This window comes from Fukomys damarensis, unplaced genomic scaffold (genome assembly GCF_012274545.1).
Source record: "Fukomys damarensis isolate Sample0158 unplaced genomic scaffold, DMR_v1.0_HiC HiC_scaffold_3, whole genome shotgun sequence".
Lineage (NCBI taxonomy): Eukaryota > Metazoa > Chordata > Mammalia > Rodentia > Bathyergidae > Fukomys > Fukomys damarensis.
Window position 1 is genome coordinate 46,089,122 of NW_022900915.1, and position 23,412 is coordinate 46,112,533.

Genomic DNA, 23,412 nt, shown 5'->3' on the forward strand with positions numbered 1-23,412 from the left:
ATAAACATGAGTTTTAAAGTTTGAGTCATCTTGATAGAAGTTTTGTCTAAAGCACATGAGATTTTTAGTGATACTTTTTAAAATATTAAGTTATTTGAAACACACGCTTAATATAAAAATATGGGTATATTTCCATTAAGACAATATTGTGTAGTAGATGACATTAAATGGCTTTTTCTATATGATAAAAATAGAAAGCATTTTTTTTGAAATTTTATAAATGTTACCTCCTCCAAAACAAATCACAATGTCAAACTGTGAGGATTTGTGTAAAAAATACATTTTTATTTGTGAATGTAGTAGTAGTTGAGTTAGATGTTTACATAAATGTTTTTTTTATTACACAAATTACATGTTAGGGGTGAGACAGAAACTGCTCTGGTCAGATCTCATCTCCACAAACCAGCCCCACTCCTGGGAGCACAGTTCTGTGAGAGAGAACAGAGCTTGTCAGAAGTTGAGAAATCTGCACAGCGAGGGACAGACACATTCTCTGCAGGACACAAGGAAAGGCTGAGCCTGCTCACCAAGTAGGAGCAGAGGACCCTTCCGACCCCAGTGCTGTAGGCTGAACCATCAGGCTGGGCAGATTCTGCCTCCTATGAGGGCACAAAGCAATTAGACCTGGAAAACCAGGGAGTGAAGGTCCTCATCTCAAAGGGGCCCCAAACTCCTCAGGCAGATGCGGGTACCTAGGGAGGAGCATGAAGGCCCCAGTCTTTGGTCTTCATAGACTCTGCAGGGCAGTGGGACAAGGACCCGCAAGTCTTACAGTTCCTACTACACACTCAGCCCAGGGCATCACAGGATTCTGCAAGGCCTGGGCTGGACACACCTTTGGATGTTCACAGAAACTCCTCTTCCCTTGAGGAGGAGAAAGGCTGCTTAGAAAAGTAAAGCAAGGTCACTGCTGAGGGAAAGGACAGAGAGGCTGTAAGGACTGAGGACCTGAGGGAGAGACAAGGAATAGCTCCTCCTATGGGGGATCCCAGTTGAGCTCAGGCTCAGAGTCCTCCCAGAACATTGCCCAATTGTCTGCATTAGTATCATGTTTTTCTTGTTAATGCATAATGTATATCTAAAATTCAAATTGTGAAAATGGCTTAAGTAGGTTTCAGTGCTCTGTGCTAGGTTAAATAACTGCACTTGAGGTAATAAATGCTATGATAATATCTACACCAAGGAATTAAATATTCTAAGAAAATATTTGGAATGATCTTACTTTCTTGAGAAAGGGAAATTAGTAAATAATTGTGATATCACTTTGTAATGCGTTTCTGTTTTTATTGTGATTTTTGTTTTCTGCTTTTATATTTCATTCTGATGAATGGACTACAAAGTTTCCAAAGTCATGTCATTTCCTGTCACAGAGAGACATTTTTTAGGTTCCCCTTCAAACAGCTCAGCCAACCGATGGCCCAGTTAATGTCCAGGTTATGTATCCCACAGGGACCAGCAGACGATTCTGCCAGGACTTGTAATCCTCACACAAATTACACCACGCAGGAAAATACTGATACTTGGAAAGGTGCATCCTATACCCCATTTCAGTTATTATTGCACAACCAGTCCTGGCCATCTTAAAGTGCAAAAATACTCTAAAGCAATTTTACATTATTTTGGAGATATGTCGAATTTCTTTCATCTTTTAAAATTAATTGAAACTGAATCAAATTTGTGTTACATCTGCCAATGTTTTATACCTTATTTGAGTATGAAGATGAATACTGTGGTGTTCTTTAACTGTCATTCTAACCATGATGCTAACGCATGAACACATCAAGGATGGAGAGACACAGAACAGGTGACGTGCTCGGTGCACTCTAACATTCATGTGTCAGTACGTAATGACTGCGTTCACAGTGAGGAGTCGGTGTATGCACATAGCGCATCGCAGTTCTTTCTGTTATTTATTTGTTTTGGTACCTGGGATTGAACTCGGGACCCTGAGCTTGCAAGGCAGGCGGCCGAACGATTGAGTTAAGCCGAACGATTGAGTTAAATCCGTAGCCCAGGTCTCAGTTCTTTCTAGACCCCTCTCCTCCCCTCTCCCTCTGTCACTTGTCCCCTTCCCTTCTGCACAAAATCCCTGTTTCCCACTGTCTTTTTGATTGGATCTTAATTTATACTTTCAATTGCTCATGGCAGAGAAACTAAGTGATTTTTAAGCTTGTGCATCTGATTTACTTCAGTTAACATCATGGTCTCCAGCTGCACCCACTTTCCTGCCAAAGGCCTCGAGCTTGTCCTTCCTTGAGCATAGTGAAGCAGTGCTCCGTTGTGTCTAAGGGCCTCATTTTCTTTGTCCATTCATCTGTGGATGTCCACTCCCAAGACTGATCTGTCAAGAACTGTGGTGCCGCACACATGGGAGTGTTTGGATCCCTGTAATGCCATGTTTTTAACTCTCCCATTTTCTTTCAGGCTCAACAGACACCTCATGACACAACAATATGAAGAACCAGACCTTTCTGAGCGGGTTCTTGCTCCTGAGACTGACGGACAGCACGGTGCTGCTGGGGCTGCAGGCTGTGCTCTTCTCCCTGGTCTACCTGGTGTCCACACTGGAGAATCTGACCATCGTCCTCCTCACAGTTCTTGACCGACACCTCCACACCCCCATGTACTTCTTCCTCAGGCATTTGTCCTTCCTGGACCTCTGCCTCATTTCCACCACATTGCCCAAATCCATTCTCAACTCCATCACCCTCAGCAATGCCATCTCTTTCTTGGGCTGTGTGTGTCAGCTCTTCTTGATGGTCCTTTTGCTAACATCAGAGGTGGGAACCCTCACCGCCATGTCCTACGATCGCTATGTCGCCATCTGTCACCCTCTGCACTATGAGGGTGTCATGAGCAAAGGGTTCTGTTTCCGGTTAATGGCTGTGTCCTGGCTCAGTGGAGTGGTCTTTGGAATCTTGTACTCAGCTGGGACGTTCTCCCTGGAGTTCTGTGGGTCCAACAGGTTTCACCAGTTTTTCTGTGATGTCCCTGCCCTTCTTCAGCTCACTTGCTCTGAGCAGCATGCTGCTGTCAGTGTCAGTGTGGGCTGCGGTGCCCTGTATGGGTTTTCATGTTTGGTTTGCATCGTGATCTCCTATGTGTTTATTTTCTCTACTGTGCTGAAGATGCCATCCAGGGAGAGCCGGTCCAAATCCTTCTCCACCTGTGTGCCCCACCTGGTGGTTTTGGGCACCTTTCTCCTGATAGGTACTGCTGCTTATTTAAAGCCAACCTCCAAAGAAACTACTCTTCTAGACTTGGTGTGTTCTGTGTTCTATTCTGTGACATCCCCTGTCTTTAACCCCATTATCTACTCTCTGAGGAACAGGGACATTCAATCAGCTCTGAGTAGAGTTGTGAGTAAGGTGAGAAGGGGCCTCATAAAGAGATACTAAAGTTAAAGGAGACAGCAACATTCCTTCCAAGGTTCTTCCCCTAAGTAGCTGTTTGGGGTGATTTCTTATAGAGATCAGCGGATCCTGGGTCCTCCTTCGGTATCTCAGGTTGCCAGTTTTAGTAGCAAGCAAGTCATTTCCTAGACTTCTTCACTTTATAGCTTTTCTGTTACAGAAATTATGAAGGTTTTTATCTTGTGCCTTTATGAGTTTTGTTTTGTCCTGAGTTCCATTCTTGGAGAATCATACGAGGTTCTTATTCCACCTAAACATTCATCTTTCCTGGTTTTCTCTGTATTTTCCCAATGTTCTATTTTCTAAATTTTCGTTGTTCTCCCTAGGTTTGTTAATTAGAATGTATTATAACTTTCAATCATCACGCCTCAGTGAAAATTATTTTAATTTTAAATTATGATTTAAACATAATTCTGAATTTTTGCAAATATTCTTAATTTTATCACAGGTTTTACTTGTTGAATACTTGTTTGACTTATTCCATATAAGAAAACGTTTAATCTTTCACACCTTTTTTTTGAAATAAACTATGTTTCTGGATGCAGAAGTCTTCCTCCTTATTGAAAGCTGTTTGTCTCTCATGTGCGTTCCTGACATTTTCTAGTTATCCATTGAAATCTATGAACGCGGCATCACAAACAACTCTTTCAGCCTCTCGCTGTCTCCTGGCATTTCCTGTATCCCCAGTGTGCAAACTCCCGCCCGGCTGTGGCTGCAGAACCCACGTCTATCTCCCTGACCAGCCGCTCTCTGCCTCCTGAAGGAGACGGAATTCGTGTTTGTTGACCGCCATCTTGACAGCGCATATTCGCACTCCCACCAGTCCTCCCGCAGGCAGGGGGAGCTTCACGTGGACCAGGTGGGGTCCATGAGCCCAGGTGGGCGCTGTGTCGCCTTAGGTACTGAGCCAAAAAGAAGAAATGTAGAAAATGCTGTGGCCTCTGGCAAGGCCTTGAGACCCCCTGTACGCTCACGGACCACCTTTGCAGTTCCCTCCTGTTACCTGTCCATGGACTCTCCATGCCTGCAAATTCTGCTGCTTTGAAACTTCTAAGTGTAATTCCATTAGAATGTGACTCTGAAGAAGTATAAAGCATTTGGTTTCATCTTTTCCATCTCCAAACACTCACATGTGAAAGTCAGGGAGTGCAACATGAATGCGTCCACTAAAGTAATGTAAATGTCTATTTTACTAAGCAAGTCGATATCACACAAGAACTGAAATATGGAGGCCTGCGTGGAAAGGTGAAGTTGAGATCATGGATTTATTCCACAATGAAGTTCATAATTCCTTTTATTTGGTACTGGGGATCGAACTTAGGTCTTTGGCATTTACAAGGCAGGCCACTGAACCACTGAGCTAAATCCCTGGCCTTTGAAATTCATAATTCTGAGCATAAGTCACTGTATATATATACATATATACATATATATACATATATATATATGTATATATATGTATATATATATTTGTGTGTGTGTGTGTGTCTGTGTGTGTATGTACTGCACATATATTACATATATAGTACATATGTCTGGGTGAGTACACATAATTTTAAGGAGTAAAAATGTCAGTTATTATATTTGAAAGGAAATTTTCCATAAAATAGATTTAAAATACAAATAGATCTGGGAGTGGTGGCGTATGCCTGTAATTCAAGTACTCTGGAGGCTGAGGCAGGAGGATTGCTGTGAGTTTGAGACTAGTCTGGGCTACATAGTGAGTTCCAGGTAAGCCTCAACTATATAGTGAGACCCTGTTTCAAAAAATATATAAATAGATTAAAAATAAGGAAGAATCAGTGGTTACATCAATCCTGAAATAAAAATGAATTTGAAAATTAAATCATCAAAAATAAATCCTGAGAAAAAATTCTCCATAGATTTTATTCTCATTATTGAAACAGCTTTTTAGATGGCATTTATTAAAAGAAAACACTCAAAAATATTAACACAAATTTTAAAATGTATCAGACGTACAGCACATGTTGTAACTAGAACCATTCTGATGGCAGATTGCAGCCATCAGAACTGTAGCACTTGGTCCTTTGGACTCCTCTAAGGTCCCAACCTTAGCAATAGGAAACAGGGCCACACAGAAGAAGAAACATGGATAAGTCCAGCAAACCTAACACCAGCACTGGGCTTCTTCCTGCACTCGCTAGCTACAGATTCAATTTCCTTCATCATGTTGAAAGGTTGGTGCTTCAGCAGGGCTTCTGTTGTTTCCTCCAGTACTTGGGGAGAATAAGAGCACTAGCCATGTTCTAGGAAACCTAGTCGCCTCGTCATCCTCCACTCCAGAGTGAACTATCTTCCCTGGCCCAGGACAGTAGCAAAGGAAGTTTTGAGGACATGACAAGAGTCTCAGTGTTCCACTCTTGGGATAGCCACAGTTCAATTCCCTCCCAGCACTTATCACTGCATGACTTTGCCCAGCCTTGCAATGAGTAAGTACCAAGAGAGCAGTGTAACCAGTAGTGCTCTCTATCCTAAACTACTCAACATTCTCTTCCAGTTCAGTAGCACCTAGAATCCTGATGCTCTCTCAGTTGTACAGGCAAATCAAAAGATACTGAGATACAAGGCACAGCTTTCTTATGATGCCCTTCTTTGTGTTTAACTTGCAGCATTCAAACATTTTCCAAAACATTTTAGGAGTAAGGGCCAGTCTTGCATTTTCAAGAAGCAGGCATGAATTACACCACTATAGTTTTAAAGAAGTAAAGACAGATCTGCATCTCACACTCACATAAGTAGCCAATAAAAATATAGACCCCAAACACCAAGTAACCTCCAGGGGTCCATTCAAATTTAAAACTCATGCCCACCCAATATAACTTACAATTCTAGCAAATCATCTTATCATCAGGCATTTTTTATCAAGAGATTCCCTGCTCACAATTGAAAACAACGTTTGAACATATCTCCTATAGCAAAATTAATCTCTGTGTTCCGCAGACTGTAAATGATGGGGTTTATGAATGGGGGGACCATCGTATAGAACATGGCAGTTAGAAGATTTTTTAGAGAACCTTTATTTGCAATGGGATCTAGGGAAGCAACCAACCCAGAAATCAAAAATAGAAGAAGAATTGCCAACTGTGGGACACAGGTGGACATGGCTTTGTGACGGGCTTCTAACAAATGAATCTTAAGCACTGTAGAAAATATATTAACATATGTCATAAGCAAAAAGGCAAAACATACAATGATGACACAAACACTTAATACAAGGACCACAGATTCAGAAAATTGGACATCTGAAGATGAAATCCTCAGAATTTGAGACACTTCACAGAAATATTGATGGATCTCATTGGACTTGGTAAAGGGGAGCCTGAACATGGTCACTGTGTGGACAGCAGAGTAGGCCAGGCCACTGGCCCAGGAGCCCCCCACTGCCTGTATGCACAGACTCGGGGTGATGACGAGCCCATAGTGCAGAGGGTGGCAAATGGCCACGTAGCGGTCATATGACATGACCACCAGGAGGGCAAGTTCTGTAAATGCAAAAAAAACATACAGGAAAACTTGAGCAGTACATTCTTTGAGTGAAATGGAATTGCTATCCATAAAAGAGTTAATAATGGATTTGGGAACAATAACTGAGATGCTGCAGAGGTCTATGAGGGATAAATTACTTATAAAAAAGTACATTGGAGAGTGCAGACAATGGCTTGTCATTATGACTGCAATGGTCACAAGATTTCCAATGAGAGACCCCAGATAAATCACTAAGAAAAACACACCTTGCATTACTTGGAACTCTCTAGATCCTGAGATGCCCATCAGATGGAATTCTCTGATCATGGTGCAGTTGTCCATTTTGTTATATTTTCCAGTCTCTTTGAGATCACAAACTAAGTGCCACATCATGCTGTGGACCAAAATAAAATAAATCTAATGATATAAAAATACAGCTTCTAACTTGGAACTCGGGAAAAAAGAAATAGCCAAACAAGCATTTCAATAAATGAGGGTGAAACAGATCATGATAATTAAATGAGTATAAACCAGAGATCTCTGTCTCTCAACACTGAAGGGCAAAAGCAAGAATGTAGGAGAATGTTTATATGATTAATTAATGAGCACAGAAAAGCTCTTGGATGCCCAGAGGGGAAAGAAGTCCAGCCATGCTTTGGGTTGCTTCATGGAGGAAGACTTCAAGAAGAGAATTGGTTATCTATCAAATCTGCAGGTCCGGAGACAGCAAGGACTGTGACAGTGCATCCTGGATAAGAGTCCTCTTCCTAAAGATATGAGTTCTTATCTCTGTGTTCTCATAACCCTGTTCAATATTTGTTCTTCAATGGACCTTTGCATCTCTAAGTTGGCTTAGTTGCTTGAAGTAGTTCTTAACCTGGGTGGGCTATTATTATTATTATTATTATTATTATTATTATTATTATTATTGTTGTTGTTGTTGTTGTTGTTATTGTTATTTTTTTACATTTCTAAGCTTAAAGGATGCCTGACTACTAGCTTAATTCTTCCATGGGAACTTGGCACAGGCTTCTCTGACTGCTTACTTATAATAACTAAACTAGCCTATTGCAAAGGCACACGTGTTTTGCATTTGTTTACTTCAGAACTCTGTTGAAACATATTAGCATCAATAGGCATAGTATCAATGTTCTACTGATTTAAAGATTTTAAGTGAATAACAAGATTGTAGAATCATTTATTGAGTGACATTTAAATCATTTCTTAAAAATGTCTCTGCAAACTCTGGCTGGAAACCTCCAGTGGCATTTTCTATTTATTTCAATATGAGGTTGTCTTATCTTCTGTGAGTTTCAGAGAGGATGTGGAAGTGGCTGACAGGGTCAAGTATTTCATGGCTGCTACTCCTTCTCCTCATTCTCCAGGTGATTCTGATGATTTCTCACTACTCTGATTAATGTGTGAGTTGATTCAGAATGTCCAGAGTTTCCAGATTTTACTGCACCAGCCTGCCATTGCTTATAAGGATATAACTGTATAGAATGCTTTAGTTCCATAATTTCCCAAGAGTATTTTCAATTATGCCACTTCATTTTCATGAAATTTAATGGTAAATCTCTTCCTAAATGCAGACTTCTGTGTTACCTTTTACAATACACCTGAAGAGTGTTTCAGCCATGTTGTCTGAAACGGTTCACCTTCTAAGATATGTTTGTATCAGTATGAAGAATGCAGATAAAAAGCTAGTTTGAAAGTAAGGCAGTCAATTAGAAAAGATGAGGTGGACATGGGTGGTCAGCTGCACTGATGAAGATTTAGATGTGCGCAGCGAACTGGACTTTGGAAGAAGAATGACCCGCCCTTCCCTATGCTTCCGTTCTCTTCCCTTTTCCTTCCTCCCCACCCCTTCCCTGCCCTTCCTTTCCTTAGGCAACGTGCAGTGCAGCCACTGCCTCCTGCAGAGAGGTGGACAAACCCCTACTAAGTTCTTGAGTTCAGATGAAACTGCAATTCAAAATATCCAGTTTCTTTCTAAGATCCCCTTTTCCTATAAACATTATGTAAAGGAACTGAATCAGGGAGGCTGAGTTCCAATTGGTCCTTGTTTTTTTTTATTTCTCCAAGTTACCTGTGATAGGAGCCCATTAAACTATTAAGCACTTTCTATGCCCTGCTTACCCATTGATAACTCTAGATTGAAGGTCCTCAGTAGCAGCCCATTCAGGACCCTTCCTGGAAGTCTGGGAGCTGTTCTCCTGCTTCTTGTTTTCAGGGAAAACTCTCCTAGCTTCCTTTGATTCACAACTTCACTATTCAACATTTGCAAAACTATGACCCTGGTTTGCACAGTAACAATGATAGTTTTGTTTTCCCCAATTTGTGTACACACATCTTTAGACAGGATTTTCAAAACTAATAGTCATCAATTCAAAAAAGTAAAGATTCAGAATATTCAGTTTACTCTGACAATATATTTGGCATATGGTGTATAAGTAACTACACTAATAATCGTGTAGTAAGACAAGACTTTTTATTCAATAATATATTAATAACATTTAGTTTGATTTTTTAAATAACATAAATTAAAGCATCAAAAATACCTGAGAGCACAAGTAATTAATGCATTTCCTGAACATGAACGTTGCTTTAATGAAGTTTAAGGAGTTTTGAAAATGTTCAAGATCCTGTCCTTTTCTTTAGCCAGTCAAACCAAGGTGTCACTTTTAAAGGAGAATAACTGTTATCAGGAACCATATAGGCAGTTCTACATTATTTATAAGTGTAGCTATTTGTGAGAAAGCCCATGTCACTGCAGCCTCCAGAGATGTCAGTTTTGCTAGGCTCCTAATTGGTAAGGACTCTTTGATCAGATGATTAGAGATTAATAAGATTGGTAATATTGTTTATTAGAAATGAAATGAAACAAAAATTGATGTGTGGGACTGGGGATTTAGCTCAGTGGTGCTGCTGTCTGCCTTGTAAGCCCAAAGTCCCAAATTTGTTCCCTGGTACCAAATAAATAAATGAAATAAAAATTGATGTGTGAACAAAATCCCTGAAAAATAGTTCCAGTTATTAAAGATCAATGTATTTATTTATTTATTTATTTATTTATTTATTTATTTATTTATTTTTGGTATCAGGGATCAAACTCAGGACCTTGCTCTATCAAGACAGGCAGCAGAACCACTGAGCTAAATCCCTGGCCCTTAGAGATCAATTCATTTTTTAAATTCCTGTCTGGTTATTACACCCAATGATGTATATTATAGCAAACTCACAGACTTTTGTAACTTTTGCCACTTTTCTTTCCTAACTCTTAGGTTTTAATTTCCAGTTTGGAGACAAACTGGATGAAAGACAGGAAGTAGAATAAAACACCTCGGGAAGTTAAAGGAGCTGTTTAAAATCAAATGAGAGCTGTTAATATGTTAGAGTCTATTTAGTGGCAGCAGCAACTCATGTATAAAGCAGCTCCTGACCACAAGCTGCTGAGTTTCTGCTGAGGGGAAGGTGGGAGCCTTTCACAGACACATGCAGACACCCGGTGGAATTAAGGGGACGCAGAGGCTTTCCTAGCAGCCCTTCAGTTTCAATTTCCTAGTAGTATTAGTTCAGGTAGCATTTCTTTGACGTTGGGTCTGGAAGACTCCTCCCCTCAAGATCCTTGAGTCTGGTAAGCAACCCAGGGTCACTTCTCCTTCCACTGCTCTGAGAAGAGCATGAAATAACGAAGACCAGGAAACCTATGAATTTCTGGGCCAGAGCATAGGTGACTTATATCTTGGGTTTGACTAAAGGAATCTGACCCCTGCCATCCTGGTCTGAGCAGACAGCACTTCAAAGCCCTTCACTTACTGTGCTTCTAGATATGCTGCAGATGGATCCTCATGGGCTGGTAAAGCCCAGTGAGAGCAGCTGCACCCTGTGATTACCAGTCATTGTTCTCCCTGCTCTTGACAGACAACAAGCAACTCCTTGTATGTCCTCAAGTGGACAGCCACAGCTCCTTTGTAGTGAACTTTCCCCCATGGACATCTCATCGTGACTTTTCTCTTCCACAGTGCCCAATTTTTATCGTTATTAAGTTTAATGATACATTTAGCGACATTCGTCATTGGGATCTTGTACCTTTACATGATGTATTCTGGTTCTTATTTTACCCTATTCCCCTGTGCTCTCTTCACCCCCTCCACCCATCCCTGTTTACAAAGACTTTGTTTCCATCTTTTTTTTCCTTTTCACGTATTTCCTGTTTTACCTTTCCCCTACCCTCCCATTTCCTTTACGTTTTTAGACCTTTTCTTCCTATTTTACAACAAAAATTATACATTACGAACCTTATTTGCACTTTTAGTTTTTCACACCAGAGAAACTATTTGATATTCACACATGTGGGATTTCTTAATTTCACTTAAGAGTATGGCCTCAGTGTGTATCCACTTAGCTATAATGCTCTCAAATTTCTCATTCTTTAAGTCTGAGTAGTACTCCATTTTATAAAACAAACCCATCTTCTTTATCCAGTCTCCAGTTGATGGGCAATTGTGCTGCTATAAACATGGATGAGCATATATCACTGTGGTTGACCCTATTGAGACCTTATATGAGAGTTGTTGGTCGGGTCTTAGTGCCAGAACAGTGCATCTCAGGCTTGTAATAAAATAATCCCTTGCTTTTGAGCTTGTACTCTGATTTTTTTAAACTAAAATTTGGTGCCTAACGTGAGGCAGAGGTCAAGAGGATGGCCCATACCTCCCTTACCTCTTCCTTTTGTGATCTACATGCTACCCTTCTTTCCCTCTACCCCACTTCCCTATGAGCTCAGAAGGCCATATGCCATTTCTCACTTACCCTCCACTAAGCAATGGACACTTCGTTATGCAACTTAGGACATCTAAGACTGTCCTCTACTTGACCCTAGGTGTTCCTGGAAAGTGTAGGTTCTCAAATTATGGCAGATACTCCTTTAGATTCCTTTCTAAAAATTGTTTCATCCTTTGTTGGGTTCAAGAGGAAATATTTGGCCTAGGCATCTAGAATTTTATTCAACCAATGGCCTGAATTTGGCACATATGATTTCCAAATTGCTTGTAATTTTGATCACTACCTTCAAGGAAATGGGAAGTGACATGAGTTCCCTTACGCTCAATATTTCTTTGCTCTGTGATCTCTCTGCTTCTTTCTGCTTCCACTCTCTCTCGCTCTCTCTCTCTCTCTCTCTAAGACCTTGAAGCTGATAAAGTAGTAAAAATCAAAGCTTCCCAAATAAATAGGGATGCAACACCAGAAATAAGACATAAGGCCTTAGAAAGGGGCTGTACATTACAATACTATGTGTTAATTGAGCCTGTTTTGCTAAAACAAAGGGCTAAGAGCAGCAAAAGTCAAACCAATATATTATGTCATACTGAGACAAATCATGAAAAAAGAATCCTCCATCAGTATTTTTAGAAAAGGCACAAGGAACTGTTTTATTTAAGCCCAGCTTTTATTTTCTTGGCTCTTTTTTGAGATTCCATGAAAAACTGTTTATATAAGTTTGACTAACCAAACCTATTAAAATCTTTCTTTCACAGCATATAGAATCCCATTTGAGGCTAAACCAGCAAACTCATTTCTAATACTTAAACACTCTCAGTCACAGGGACAAGCTGAAAATGGGAATACAAGTTTTAGGCCCAGAGAAACAAAAATGACAAATTTATTTTGTCCTTTAATTTGAGTGGATATTTTTTAATTGATATACTTAAGACATTTCTTGCATATTGTAAATTCTCAGACTACAGTTACAACGTTAACTTGCCATCCTTCCTGCTCTCTACTGACACTAACATAGTTTTTCCTTTCAAGACTACTGGGAGAGTCATTTGGCAGCCAGTCAAATTTAAATGTGTGAGAACTCAAAAACAGCCTCACCGGGACACATCTCTCCTCTCTGCTGTAATTACTGCTTTAAGGCAAAGGCTTTAACAGTCATTTCTAAAACTGACAATGGACATGAGTGTTCTGCACACGTAACTGGGACACCTAGGCTGCTCAGTGACAAGAAGCAGGGCAGAGCTGCCTCCTTTGATAGTTCTGACCTGGTTTGTGACACTTATTATTGCTGATTTCATGGTGAATTAAATGTACTTGTTGTCCAAGTATATAGGTCTTCCAAGATGCAAAATTATAAAACTACTGACTTCTTGGCTAAAGTTATTTGTGCTGCTAATTTAATTGTCAGGCTCAAGCATCAGGCTTCCACTTACTTATCTTCAGATACTTGTGATGAGATTTGTGCATCAATATAGGCTTAGAAAAAGCATTTTCACACGCATGTTATGTTTGTGTTCCAACACTTAATGATGCTCAAATACTGCGCATTCCAAGCAATGTCATATAAGATGCATTCTTCTCAAATGGCACTGTACTGAAAAAGCCAAACTTTAAGTAAAAGTTCTTCATCTCATCTTATGATGTCATCCTGATTATTATGCTGAAATTCCACCTAATGTTTTCCTAGTGAATAATTATATTGTCAACTGTTGACATTAGGTAGGGATTTAATTCAACCATGATCAGTAAGGAAATACCAGTCAATGGATGATGGACTATAACACAACAAGTGACAACTATTAATAGGTTGTGTTAATGTATTTCAGGTGGTTGATATGAAGATCATGAGATTAAATCTATTGTTCCCACTGCAATACTAGTTTAACTAATGCCCAGGATAGTCAACAACTAAAGTTTGGAGATTAAGCAGTAAAGCAACTGGAATAAGAGGACAACCAATATTTTGGCCCTGACCTTCCAAGGTCAAAAATGAGTTTAAATCTTTTCAATAACTTTAGTCAGCCTTGCAACTTCTTGAGTAGGGAGATTATTGGACCCCAGAGAATAGAGTCAACTAATGTATAGTTTGCTAAAGGGAGGGTCACCATCCATGCTAACACAGCTATACGGTCCAGCAAGACCGTGACCCATCCTGGCAGGTGGCAGAGGATCTGGTTAGATCTGCACATGGTTACAAAAGCAGTGCCTGAGGAACATTGACTGACCGTGACAGATAGTGAGAGGTTCATTTTGATTAACACAGTGCTCATTTTAACTTGGGCTTGATCACGCACAAAAGTATAACCAAAACCATATTAAAATAAGAGTAATACAGGCTCAACATTACAGGGAACTCCAGTCCCTGAACCCTGCTGAGTTTCCAGCTACAGACAGGTCTAGAGGCCAGATGGCCACCATTGCTGTTCCCATCCCCAAGAACAGTGTGTGGCCGTGACTCCTCCCCAGTCTTCCCTTTCATTCTGATGCTCATGCTTTGGTCATGTGTGCTTTAATCTCCTGCTAAAGTTTGTTTATTCTCTCCCAGATACTGCTAAACTCCCGGGAATAATGCAGTGAAAGCAATGATGAAGGTGCCTGGATCCATCGCCCCGATGCAACCTGCTCAAGGGAACACTTGCACCATGCTTCATACTCCATGCCTTACCTTTACTGCAGGTCATCATACGAATGGAACCCAGGTCTGCAGAGGGTAGACAAGGGGTTCCAGCAGTACAGGAACTGTCCTAGGTCACCCTCCAGTGTTCACCAGACTCATAGAAGTCCACGTCCTACGCTGAATTCTTCGCTTTGTAGTTTCTCATCTCCTCTTTCTTTCTATTTATTATTACCATTTATAATTAACTTATTTCAAAGGTTTCTCATCAATAGATGGCAGCCGTTTAATGGACATTTACTAAAGACCACATCAGCATGGTCCTCTTTCTTCAATCCAAACAAAACCGTCATGATCATCATCACCCATAATCAGCAGGATTCTCAAGAAATCCGTAAGAAATAAATGCACCACCCTTTTCCCTATCTAACCATAGAGGCTGAAATGAAGGAATCCAAGCACTGCCATGCTGGTCTGAGCAGAGCACTTTAAATCCCTTCCCTTGCTGTGCTTGCACACCTGCTGCAGATGAATCCTCATGGGCAGAAAAGGTGCAGTAAGAGCAGCTACACCCTATGATTCCCAGTCCTTGCTCACCTTACTCGTGACAGACAACATTCCACTCCTTGTATGTAGTCAAGTGCAAAGCCACAGTGGCTTTGTATTGAACCATCTCCCCTGAAAGTCACATTCTGATGTTTCCCTTTCAAGGAACCCACGATTTTGCCCTTGACCCTACAGACCTACTGGCCTGGATGAGAGTTGCTCATCTAGCCTCTATTGCCAGACTGGTCTCTCTCAGGTCTTTAATGAAATAAGCCTGTCCTGTTGAGCTTGTACCCCTGCTTCTTTGCATTTTTCTTCTGACACTGGCCTTCAGTACCATTTCCTCCACACAAATCTTATTAAAATTTCTTAGACACGGACTTCATCTCATACACGTACTTCAACCAGAGTGAATTCTGGGACATACATGCTGATTGATAGCACCTGAGATGACTCAACAACCTGGCAATCTTTCCTGTCAGCCTGACATGGAAACCAAATGAGCAGCACCCCGACTAGGCTGTGTGTCCTTTAAAAATTCAAAAGCCTGATTCATCTGTGTGCAGTGCTGTGCATTTCATTCCCCTGTTGCCCCGACACTGCATTTCTGTTCATGCCTGCCCAGAGCGCATCTTCCCATTATCTGCAATACTGTAGCTGCTTTTTCTTTTACCTTCAGCTGTACAGTTGCAATCGTTTAGGCTGGAATCTGCATATTAGATACAACACACAGCAATCTTTTGAGAGCCCAGCTTGGATACCTTGGAAGACATAAGCAGACATCAGCCTGACCCAAAAGGAAGGCCCTCTCTCATTTTTATAACAACCAAGGGCGCTTGCTGTGGATACGGGGGTAGAAGATGACCAGGCTGTGTAGATAAAAGGATCAAAGTTTACAGGGAGAAGGTGGGTTCCTATAGATCAGTTTGGGTTGCATTTTGCTGATTTTTTTCAATATGGAAAGCCACTCTAGTAGCCATGGTTTCCTAAATCCTTGGGGAAGGAAACTGAGTCGAACAGAAAGGAGGGCAGCCAACTTTGGCAAAGTTGTTGATAATGAGCAGCTGTGCTGGCCCACTCTGGAAGTGGAACCCTTTTTTCTGGGCAGAGTTCTCTAGGCAGGTTCTTTGTTGATTTGCATGGGCCTGGTCCTCCTCAAGCTGGTGATTTTCCCTGGATGATGCAGTGGGCAGCATGGGTTGGACTGTGAAGATTTGGTCACTTGGAAAATGGCCAGAGACCTTTTGGGGAGCCAGAGCAGCGCATAGGCTCACATTGAGAGGGAGCCCTCCTAAGGCTCCATTCCTCCATTGCCCTCAAATGACTGAGATCTGCACCCTCTCTCAGTCTTTTGGAGACCACAAGCTCTTTGGCTTTAGTGCTGATCAATTGAAGTAGAGAGTTAAATAGTAGAATATTTGTCCAGAGCTTTTGTGTAAGGGAAAAAGAAAGAAAACCTTGTCTTAAAAGGTACAACATGGGTGTGTTGTTATAATCTCTGCACTTGGGATGCTGAGGAAGAAGGACCAGTGTGAGTTTGAGGCCATCCTGGGCTACATAGTGAGTTCAAGGCCACCCTGAACTAGATATCCTGTCTAAAACAAACATGCAAACAAACAAACATTATATAGTTTAGAGGTGGCAAAATAAAAAAAAATATGTAATTGAATGTGCTATTTTTAAATTATTTCATGATAATTATTCTACTTAATATTCATTTATTCTCATTAATTTGTAGGTATATGGTTGTTTATATGTTCATACTGTATGCTTTACTTATTCTTCAATGATACAAATAAACACAAGGGTATGTATTATATGAATAGTTAATATTAACAGTGTTACAAATAGTTTCTCGAGAACTAATATTGTATGCTGGTTTTTATACAATACAAATATCTCACACAACAGAATACTTAATTGATAATTTTCTCTAACACCATTGCCATTATTATTTAATACGATGTTAGAGGATTTAATCAGTGAAATGAATTACAAAAAGAAGATTAAGTAATTGGATTAGAGACCAGAAAATTCAGGCCTCATTCTTTAAAACAATGATACATTTGATGAAAAATGAAGCTCTACATCACTCATGTCTCCTTTCTAGATTAGACTCATTGAACTGGGTTTCTGTACTGAGCACTAAGGCTTCAGGAGGAGAGTACTTTGCTCTGCTTATCCAGATAGGGAAAGTGCAGCAGGGCTCCGGCTCCTTCCACTCCCCAACCCAAGTGTCCTCTGGGCACCATACGACTGCCCAGAAAGTAGCATGTATCCGTGAAATCACAAGTGTTAAAACATGCATGCTATGCAACTGCAGATTGAATGCAGTACTTTAAACATTCTAATGTTCACATTCACAGAAACACACAGTACAGTGCAGAAATGCACTGGTCTACAAAAGATCCCAAATAGCCAAAGCAATTTGGAGCAAAAGAATGAGATTTAACACAAAGATCATCTGACTTCAAATTATACTCCAAGTCCATCTTAATTATACAGCATAGTATTGGCATGAAAACACACACACAGAAAAGTGGCACAGGCCAGACAGCTCAGAAATAAATCAGCATGTTATGGCTAATTCACGCTGAGGGCACTGGGATTAAGGGTGCAGGTGCTACCCACCCTAAGTAGTCTCAATAATATAAAAATAGCAGAAAGACACTGGTAAGGTTCCTTGTTACTTTTGCTGCCTTGTGTGAACCACGTTGTTTCTCCTCTGTGATACCTGTTAGCCATCACTGTCTTGGAGCCATCCTGCTATGGCCTGAAACCCTAAAAACTGTGAGCAAATTAACCCTTTCCCCTTTAACTTTGGTTGTCAAGTGTTTGGTCTCAATAATGCTCTCAACCAACACACCACAAATGCTAACTGATTATAACAAAAATGCCAAGAACCATAGAGAGAAATTTTTTTCTTGGAAAAGAAGTGAGGAACTTGAGTGTCCACATACGAAAGAGTGAAAGTAGGGCTTTGCTGCTTACCATACACAAAAATTAACTCAAATGGAATAAATATTTATGTTCAAGACTCAAAATTATGTAACCACCAGAAGAAAAAAGAGCAAAGGATTTGTGCTCTTGGTCTGCACCATGAGTTTTTAGATATAACATCAAAATAAAAAATAATGAAAATTGACATATTCTAGAGACAGTTTACAGTTTGAGAGAAATTATTTGTGAACTATAATTTTGAAGAGAGAGTAATATCTTGAATTTTGAAAGGACTCAAACAACTCAATAGCAAAATAACAAATAATCATAACACAGCCTAAACATGTGAATATACATTTCTCAAACTAAATAGTTAAAAATATTTGAAAACATTTTCAAAATAATTATCAAAGAAATGGCAGTAAAAATCACAGTGAACTATCACCTCACTTCAGATATGACAGCTATTATAGAAAAGGCAAAACTCTGTGTTGAAGGGGCTGTGGAGACAGCAGAACTTTTGGACAAAGCAGGTGGAAATGTAAATCACTATAGGAACTATGGAGAAGAGCATACAAGTTTCTTAAAAGATAAAAGTAGACCAATCCTTTGATCCAGCAATTGAATTACTAAGTATTAATGTTGATAAAATTAACATGTCAAAATATGTCCACATTCCCATTTTTAATACTGTACTACTCATAATACAAAGATTAAGAATTAACTGGCCAGGGATTCAGCTCAGTGGTTCGGGCCCTTGCTTCGAAAGCTCAAGGACCTGAGTTTGATCCTTGGTACCAAAAACAAAAACAAAAACAAAAGATATAGAATTAACCTAGATGCTCATCGATTTAGAAATACAAATAATGAAAGTGAAGCAATGCATGAGAATTGACAACAAAACACATTAGGTATTTAAATTAAAAAATATTACAGGAGAGGCTGAGGATTTAGCTCAGTGTTTCTGCCACCTGCCTTGAAAGCACAAGATCTGGAGTTCGATCCCTGGTTTCAAAAAAAAAAAAAAAAAATCCCAGGAGAGATATGTCGCTATGGATCCCCTCCGAAACGCTCCCCCTTACTTTGGACACATCCCAGCACTCTTGCCTCTTTCGGTAGCTCTTCCGGCAGTGCTCTTTCCTTGTGTCATTAGTTTTGCTGTCATGGTTTCCTCGTTATCCCAAGTCAGTTACAATGTTTACCTTCCATTATCATTTAGGCTTTGGGAGACAATGAAGGTCTCATCATTCCAGAGTTAGCGATAGGGTGGTTTAGAATAAAGTTTTTATTGGACAGAAATTTCCATTAGCCTTGGTCAATGAGAGAGTGATCATAAAATATGGGAAACATTTAAATTTTAAAATTTTATCACAGTAAAATACAAATGGTCATGAATCACCCCTCAAAAATGATATATTGCTTAACAAGGGTTCAATTGCATTGAAACTGAGCTCTTCTGAAAGGGATACCCAACCATACCTATATCATGCAGCAAGGAGAGGGGCTCTCCCTAACAAGAAGGACAGATTGAGCCTTTTGCTCGGTGTGAGTACAAGGATGATGTAGAGGTTAAGACATTATTAATGTCCCACACCAGACCCCTCATCATTTAGGACCAGAATGTGAACAAGGTCAGGCTGTCTGTCTTGTGGAGGCTCATTGGGGAAGCTTGAGTCGGAGGCAATCGTTCATGGAATGGCTGCATGGGGTGTTCACACCCACCATTAAGAGCTACCTTTCTGCCAATAAACTGCCTGAAAGTGCCTTCTTCTGGTGGACAACGCCCTAGCACACCCTCCAGATCTGGACCTCAATGGTGCAGACATGGAGGAGCTAGTTGCAGACCGCAAGGCAAAGCTGATGATGAAAAATCTTGTGACCTCCAGCACGAGCAGCAGAAGGCACTTGTGGAGGAGAATTCTGCTGAGGAAGATGAAGACAGGCAGGAGGAGGCAGCTCTTTGCTTCAATCCATTAGGGAAAAGTGGAATGAGTCCAAAGGTATCTTTGAGAAGCACCACACCAACATAACTATAATAAACAGTATTGAATTGAATCTGATAAATGATAATGTAGTATCTTACTTCAAAAAGATTATGCAGCACAGAAAAAAAGTGGCACTAGAAAGATTTTTCTCCAAAATTGACCCTGCAGCTAAGAGGCAAAGAAGAAAAGATACCCTGAAGGATACCTCCCTAATGCCCTTATGGAAGGGAATTCTGCCTCCGAACAGTAACTTTCCCAACCTCCTTCTGGTCCTCCACGCCAGAAGTTGCCACAAGCGAGGATAGTGCTCCCTGTCTTCATACTGTGTTGTAAGTTTTTCATATTTTTATGGTTAAAAAATGCATATGGATCAGAATAAACTTCATTTACATTCTAAGTTTGTTTCAGTTCATGACAAATCCAGTGTGGAGTCAGAATTGTAGAGCAGATTAAGTTCATGAACTGAGGTGCCACTGTATTTGATAGCTCACCGGTCCCTGGAGTGGCTTATTCTTCAGAGGTGGGTGCTCTGTGCTTTCTAAAGAACGTTTCTTGGGCCACTCAGAAGCCTGCAGCACATGTGCTCTCTTTTCTTTCTCAGCTGTGGTCAATTGTCAAAAGAAGGCGCTCTGGCTTTTAGAGAACCAGCTTCCTAATTATCCCTCTGGCGTTTGGCATCGGTCCTTCAAAAATTCCTCCGCTGTACTTCCTGCCTGCCCAGTCCTGAGCATGTGCACAAAGGAACAGAATGAAAGGACACGATGAGACATTTGCGTTGATTTTTCAAAAGCAGCACTGTTCACAATAAGTAAAATGTGGAATCCTTCTAAATCTCCATTAATGTGAAGGAATAAAAAATATTTTAAAGAATAACAAAATGTACAGTACTTCTGAGAAGAAATATTTGAGTAAGTTTCTCGAGGTAAGATTCACTTAAATTTAAGAGTCCTGTACAGTTTGGTATTTTCCTTGAATAACACTTCTATAGATACTAGTGACAAAAACTTAAAAATCAGCAGAAGTAATGGAATATAAAAAGATATGATGTGTGGTTTAATGCATGTCACTGAATTCTAGTTGAATGCAAATATTTTACTATTTAGAAAGCTAATGTAAGGGGAAAAAATGAGAATCAAGACTTGTCATGTAGAGGTACAAGATCCCAACAATGAAGGTAACTGTACTGTATCCCTAAAAGGTACCAATAAACTCAATTAAAGCTGAAAAAAATTTAAAAAAAAATAAAAAGCTAATGTAAAAACACAGCACTGAATATTTTACATATTTCAAGTGTTCCTAAATTTGTGCAATGTGTATCTCCCTTCTGAGCCATCCTGCATCTAGAGGTTTCCAGCTGCCTGCTGGACTCTCAAAGGACATGGTTTCAACAGCACCCTTGACCATTCCTCCCACTTAATTTCCACCACAGTTATACCCTTGTAAATATACCTTAGCTTTGGACCAGTGCCAAAACTACTCAGGGAGTCTGCAATCAAATCACACAGGAGTTGGAGAAGAAACAAAGTAGCATTGGCTGTGGAATACAAAGCTACTGTGGGATGAACTTGAGCTCTGAGGACAGATTTGGAAGAGCTTTTTCTTATCCGTTTCCATGCACAGTCAGTCGAGGGACGTAAGAGGAAAATGTGTCTGGCCCTGCACTTTTAGTGGGATATGCCAGTCTCATTTTGTCCTGACTACTGTGTTTAATAAATTGCAAGGAAAAATTCCCTGAAAATGTGGGTGACTTGCATGGGTAAATTATGTAAAGATGGTTGTCCCGATACCTCAGGAAGAAGGAATTCTCATGATGTGCTGTGCATCAGCTGAGAGAACTGGTGACATGTGCTGCAAATAGTTTGTTTCAAGAGGTAAGAGGACTGGGGGCTGCTCCGGTGCTCCTGGGTGTTTCTGTGTCTCTAGGCCGCCTGTGCTTATTTTAAAATTAGAGGTGGAGAAGAGGGATCAAAGGACTCAAATTGTTTTGAACATTGGCAAATATGAGATTGAGGCTGGAGCTTCTGTCATTATTGGGTGATAGTTTTATTTGTAGACATAGAACAGGCGAGCTGTCCTGCTGCTAAAAAAGCAGGTGTGCACCAGACCTCCAGTGAACTAGCCAGGAAAGCACAGTCTGGACTCCCTACTATTTCCTGCCCAAACATTTCCATGTAGTACCAGGCAGGACATTCAGAACCCCTGAGACCCTTGTTCTTGCGTCTCCTTAGACTTTCCACCCGCAGCTCGGCACCCGCAATTTCACTTGACAAAACCGCACTACCCGTTGTTATTTATCAAAATATGTTTTCAGTTCTAGAAAGAGCAGACAAAATGGGGATAGGTTTGCTATTTGTACCTGCTACTCCTATGAAATATGATAGCTAAACTACAAGTCCCATCCCCAAGCCTTACAGCTGCCAGGTAGATAATCTAAGGCAAAACAGATGTCAGAACACTTTCTGCTCCTGAGAAAACAACACACTTCATTTCATTACATGTCTGTTCGTTTTAAATCATCTTTCACAGATAGCATGGTTCCATTTTATCTATGTGAGAATCATAAGATGGAAAGCTATGTCATTATTATCAATAGTGTTTCAATGACCTCCAACTTGAACAGAATCTAGCTGAGTAAAGTATGACTAGAAAATCTAAATGGGAGCTTGCTGTGACTGAGTAACCAGTGCTATCTATTCCTACAGAGAAGTGGCAGGGTAAGAAGTTAGACGACATGGGGAACTTCACAGAGTTCTTGCTGACAGGATTCTCTGATAACCCTGTGCTCCAGAAGGTGTACGCCACGGTCTTCTCCCTGGTTTACCTGGCAGCACTGACAGGGAACCTCCTCATCATGGCCGTCACCACCACCGACCAGCATCTCCAGTCTCCCTTGTACTTCTTCCTGAAGAACTTGTCCTTCATTGATAACTGCTACATCTCAGTCACCATCCCTAAGTCCATCATGAACTTTCTGACCAACATCTATTCCATCTCCTTCCTGGGCTGTGCCTTGCAGGTTTTCTTTCTGTTTGTTCTTTGTGGCACAGAATATGCACTCCTTCTAGTGATGTCCTATGACCGCTATGCTGCCATCTGCCACCCACTGCACTACGAGGTTCTCATGAACAGGGGCTCCTGTGGGCAGATGGTGGTGGCCTCCTGGCTCTGGGGATGCATCTATGGAGCCCTGCACGCAGCAGGCACATTCTCTGTCAGTTTCTGTGAGACCAACAAGGTGAGTCAGTTCTTCTGTGAGGTCCCATCACTTCTCAAACTTGCCTGTTCTGGAGAGACTGTTCTTGAGCATGGGTTGATCATTGCTAGCTGTGCGGTTTTTTTCATGTGTTTTATTGCAATGCTTGTTGTATCTTATGTTCACATTTTTTCTACTGTACTGAAAATCCCATCTTCAAAGGGCAGAGTGAAAACTCTTTCCACCTGCCTGCCTCACATTGCTGTGGTGATCTTGTTCCTCTTTTCTGGGTCTCTCACATATGTAGCTGAAAATTTTGTAACTTCGTCTTTGCTGAAATCATTGACCTCGCTGCTCTATACGGTGCTGCCCCCAACGGTGAACCCTGTTCTCTACAGCCTGAGAAACCGGGAGCTGCAGGCCGCCTTGAGGAATATGATAGCTGGGAAATAG

The 23,412-nt window shown here is 40.7% G+C and overlaps 2 protein-coding genes across 2 annotated transcripts; both read left to right on the top strand.

Moving 5' to 3' along the window:
• The first annotated feature begins 2,453 nt into the window (after positions 1-2,453).
• On the top strand, positions 2,454-3,398 carry LOC104858193 (olfactory receptor 14K1). The gene has a single exon (XM_019206660.1). It carries the CDS (start codon positions 2,454-2,456, stop codon positions 3,396-3,398), a length of 945 nt encoding a protein of 314 aa, XP_019062205.1.
• Positions 3,399-22,497: 19,099 nt separating this feature from the next.
• LOC104858195 (putative olfactory receptor 14L1) lies at positions 22,498-23,412 on the top strand. The gene has a single exon (XM_010618286.1). The coding sequence runs from the start codon at positions 22,498-22,500 to the stop codon at positions 23,410-23,412; it is 915 nt and encodes a 304-aa protein (XP_010616588.1).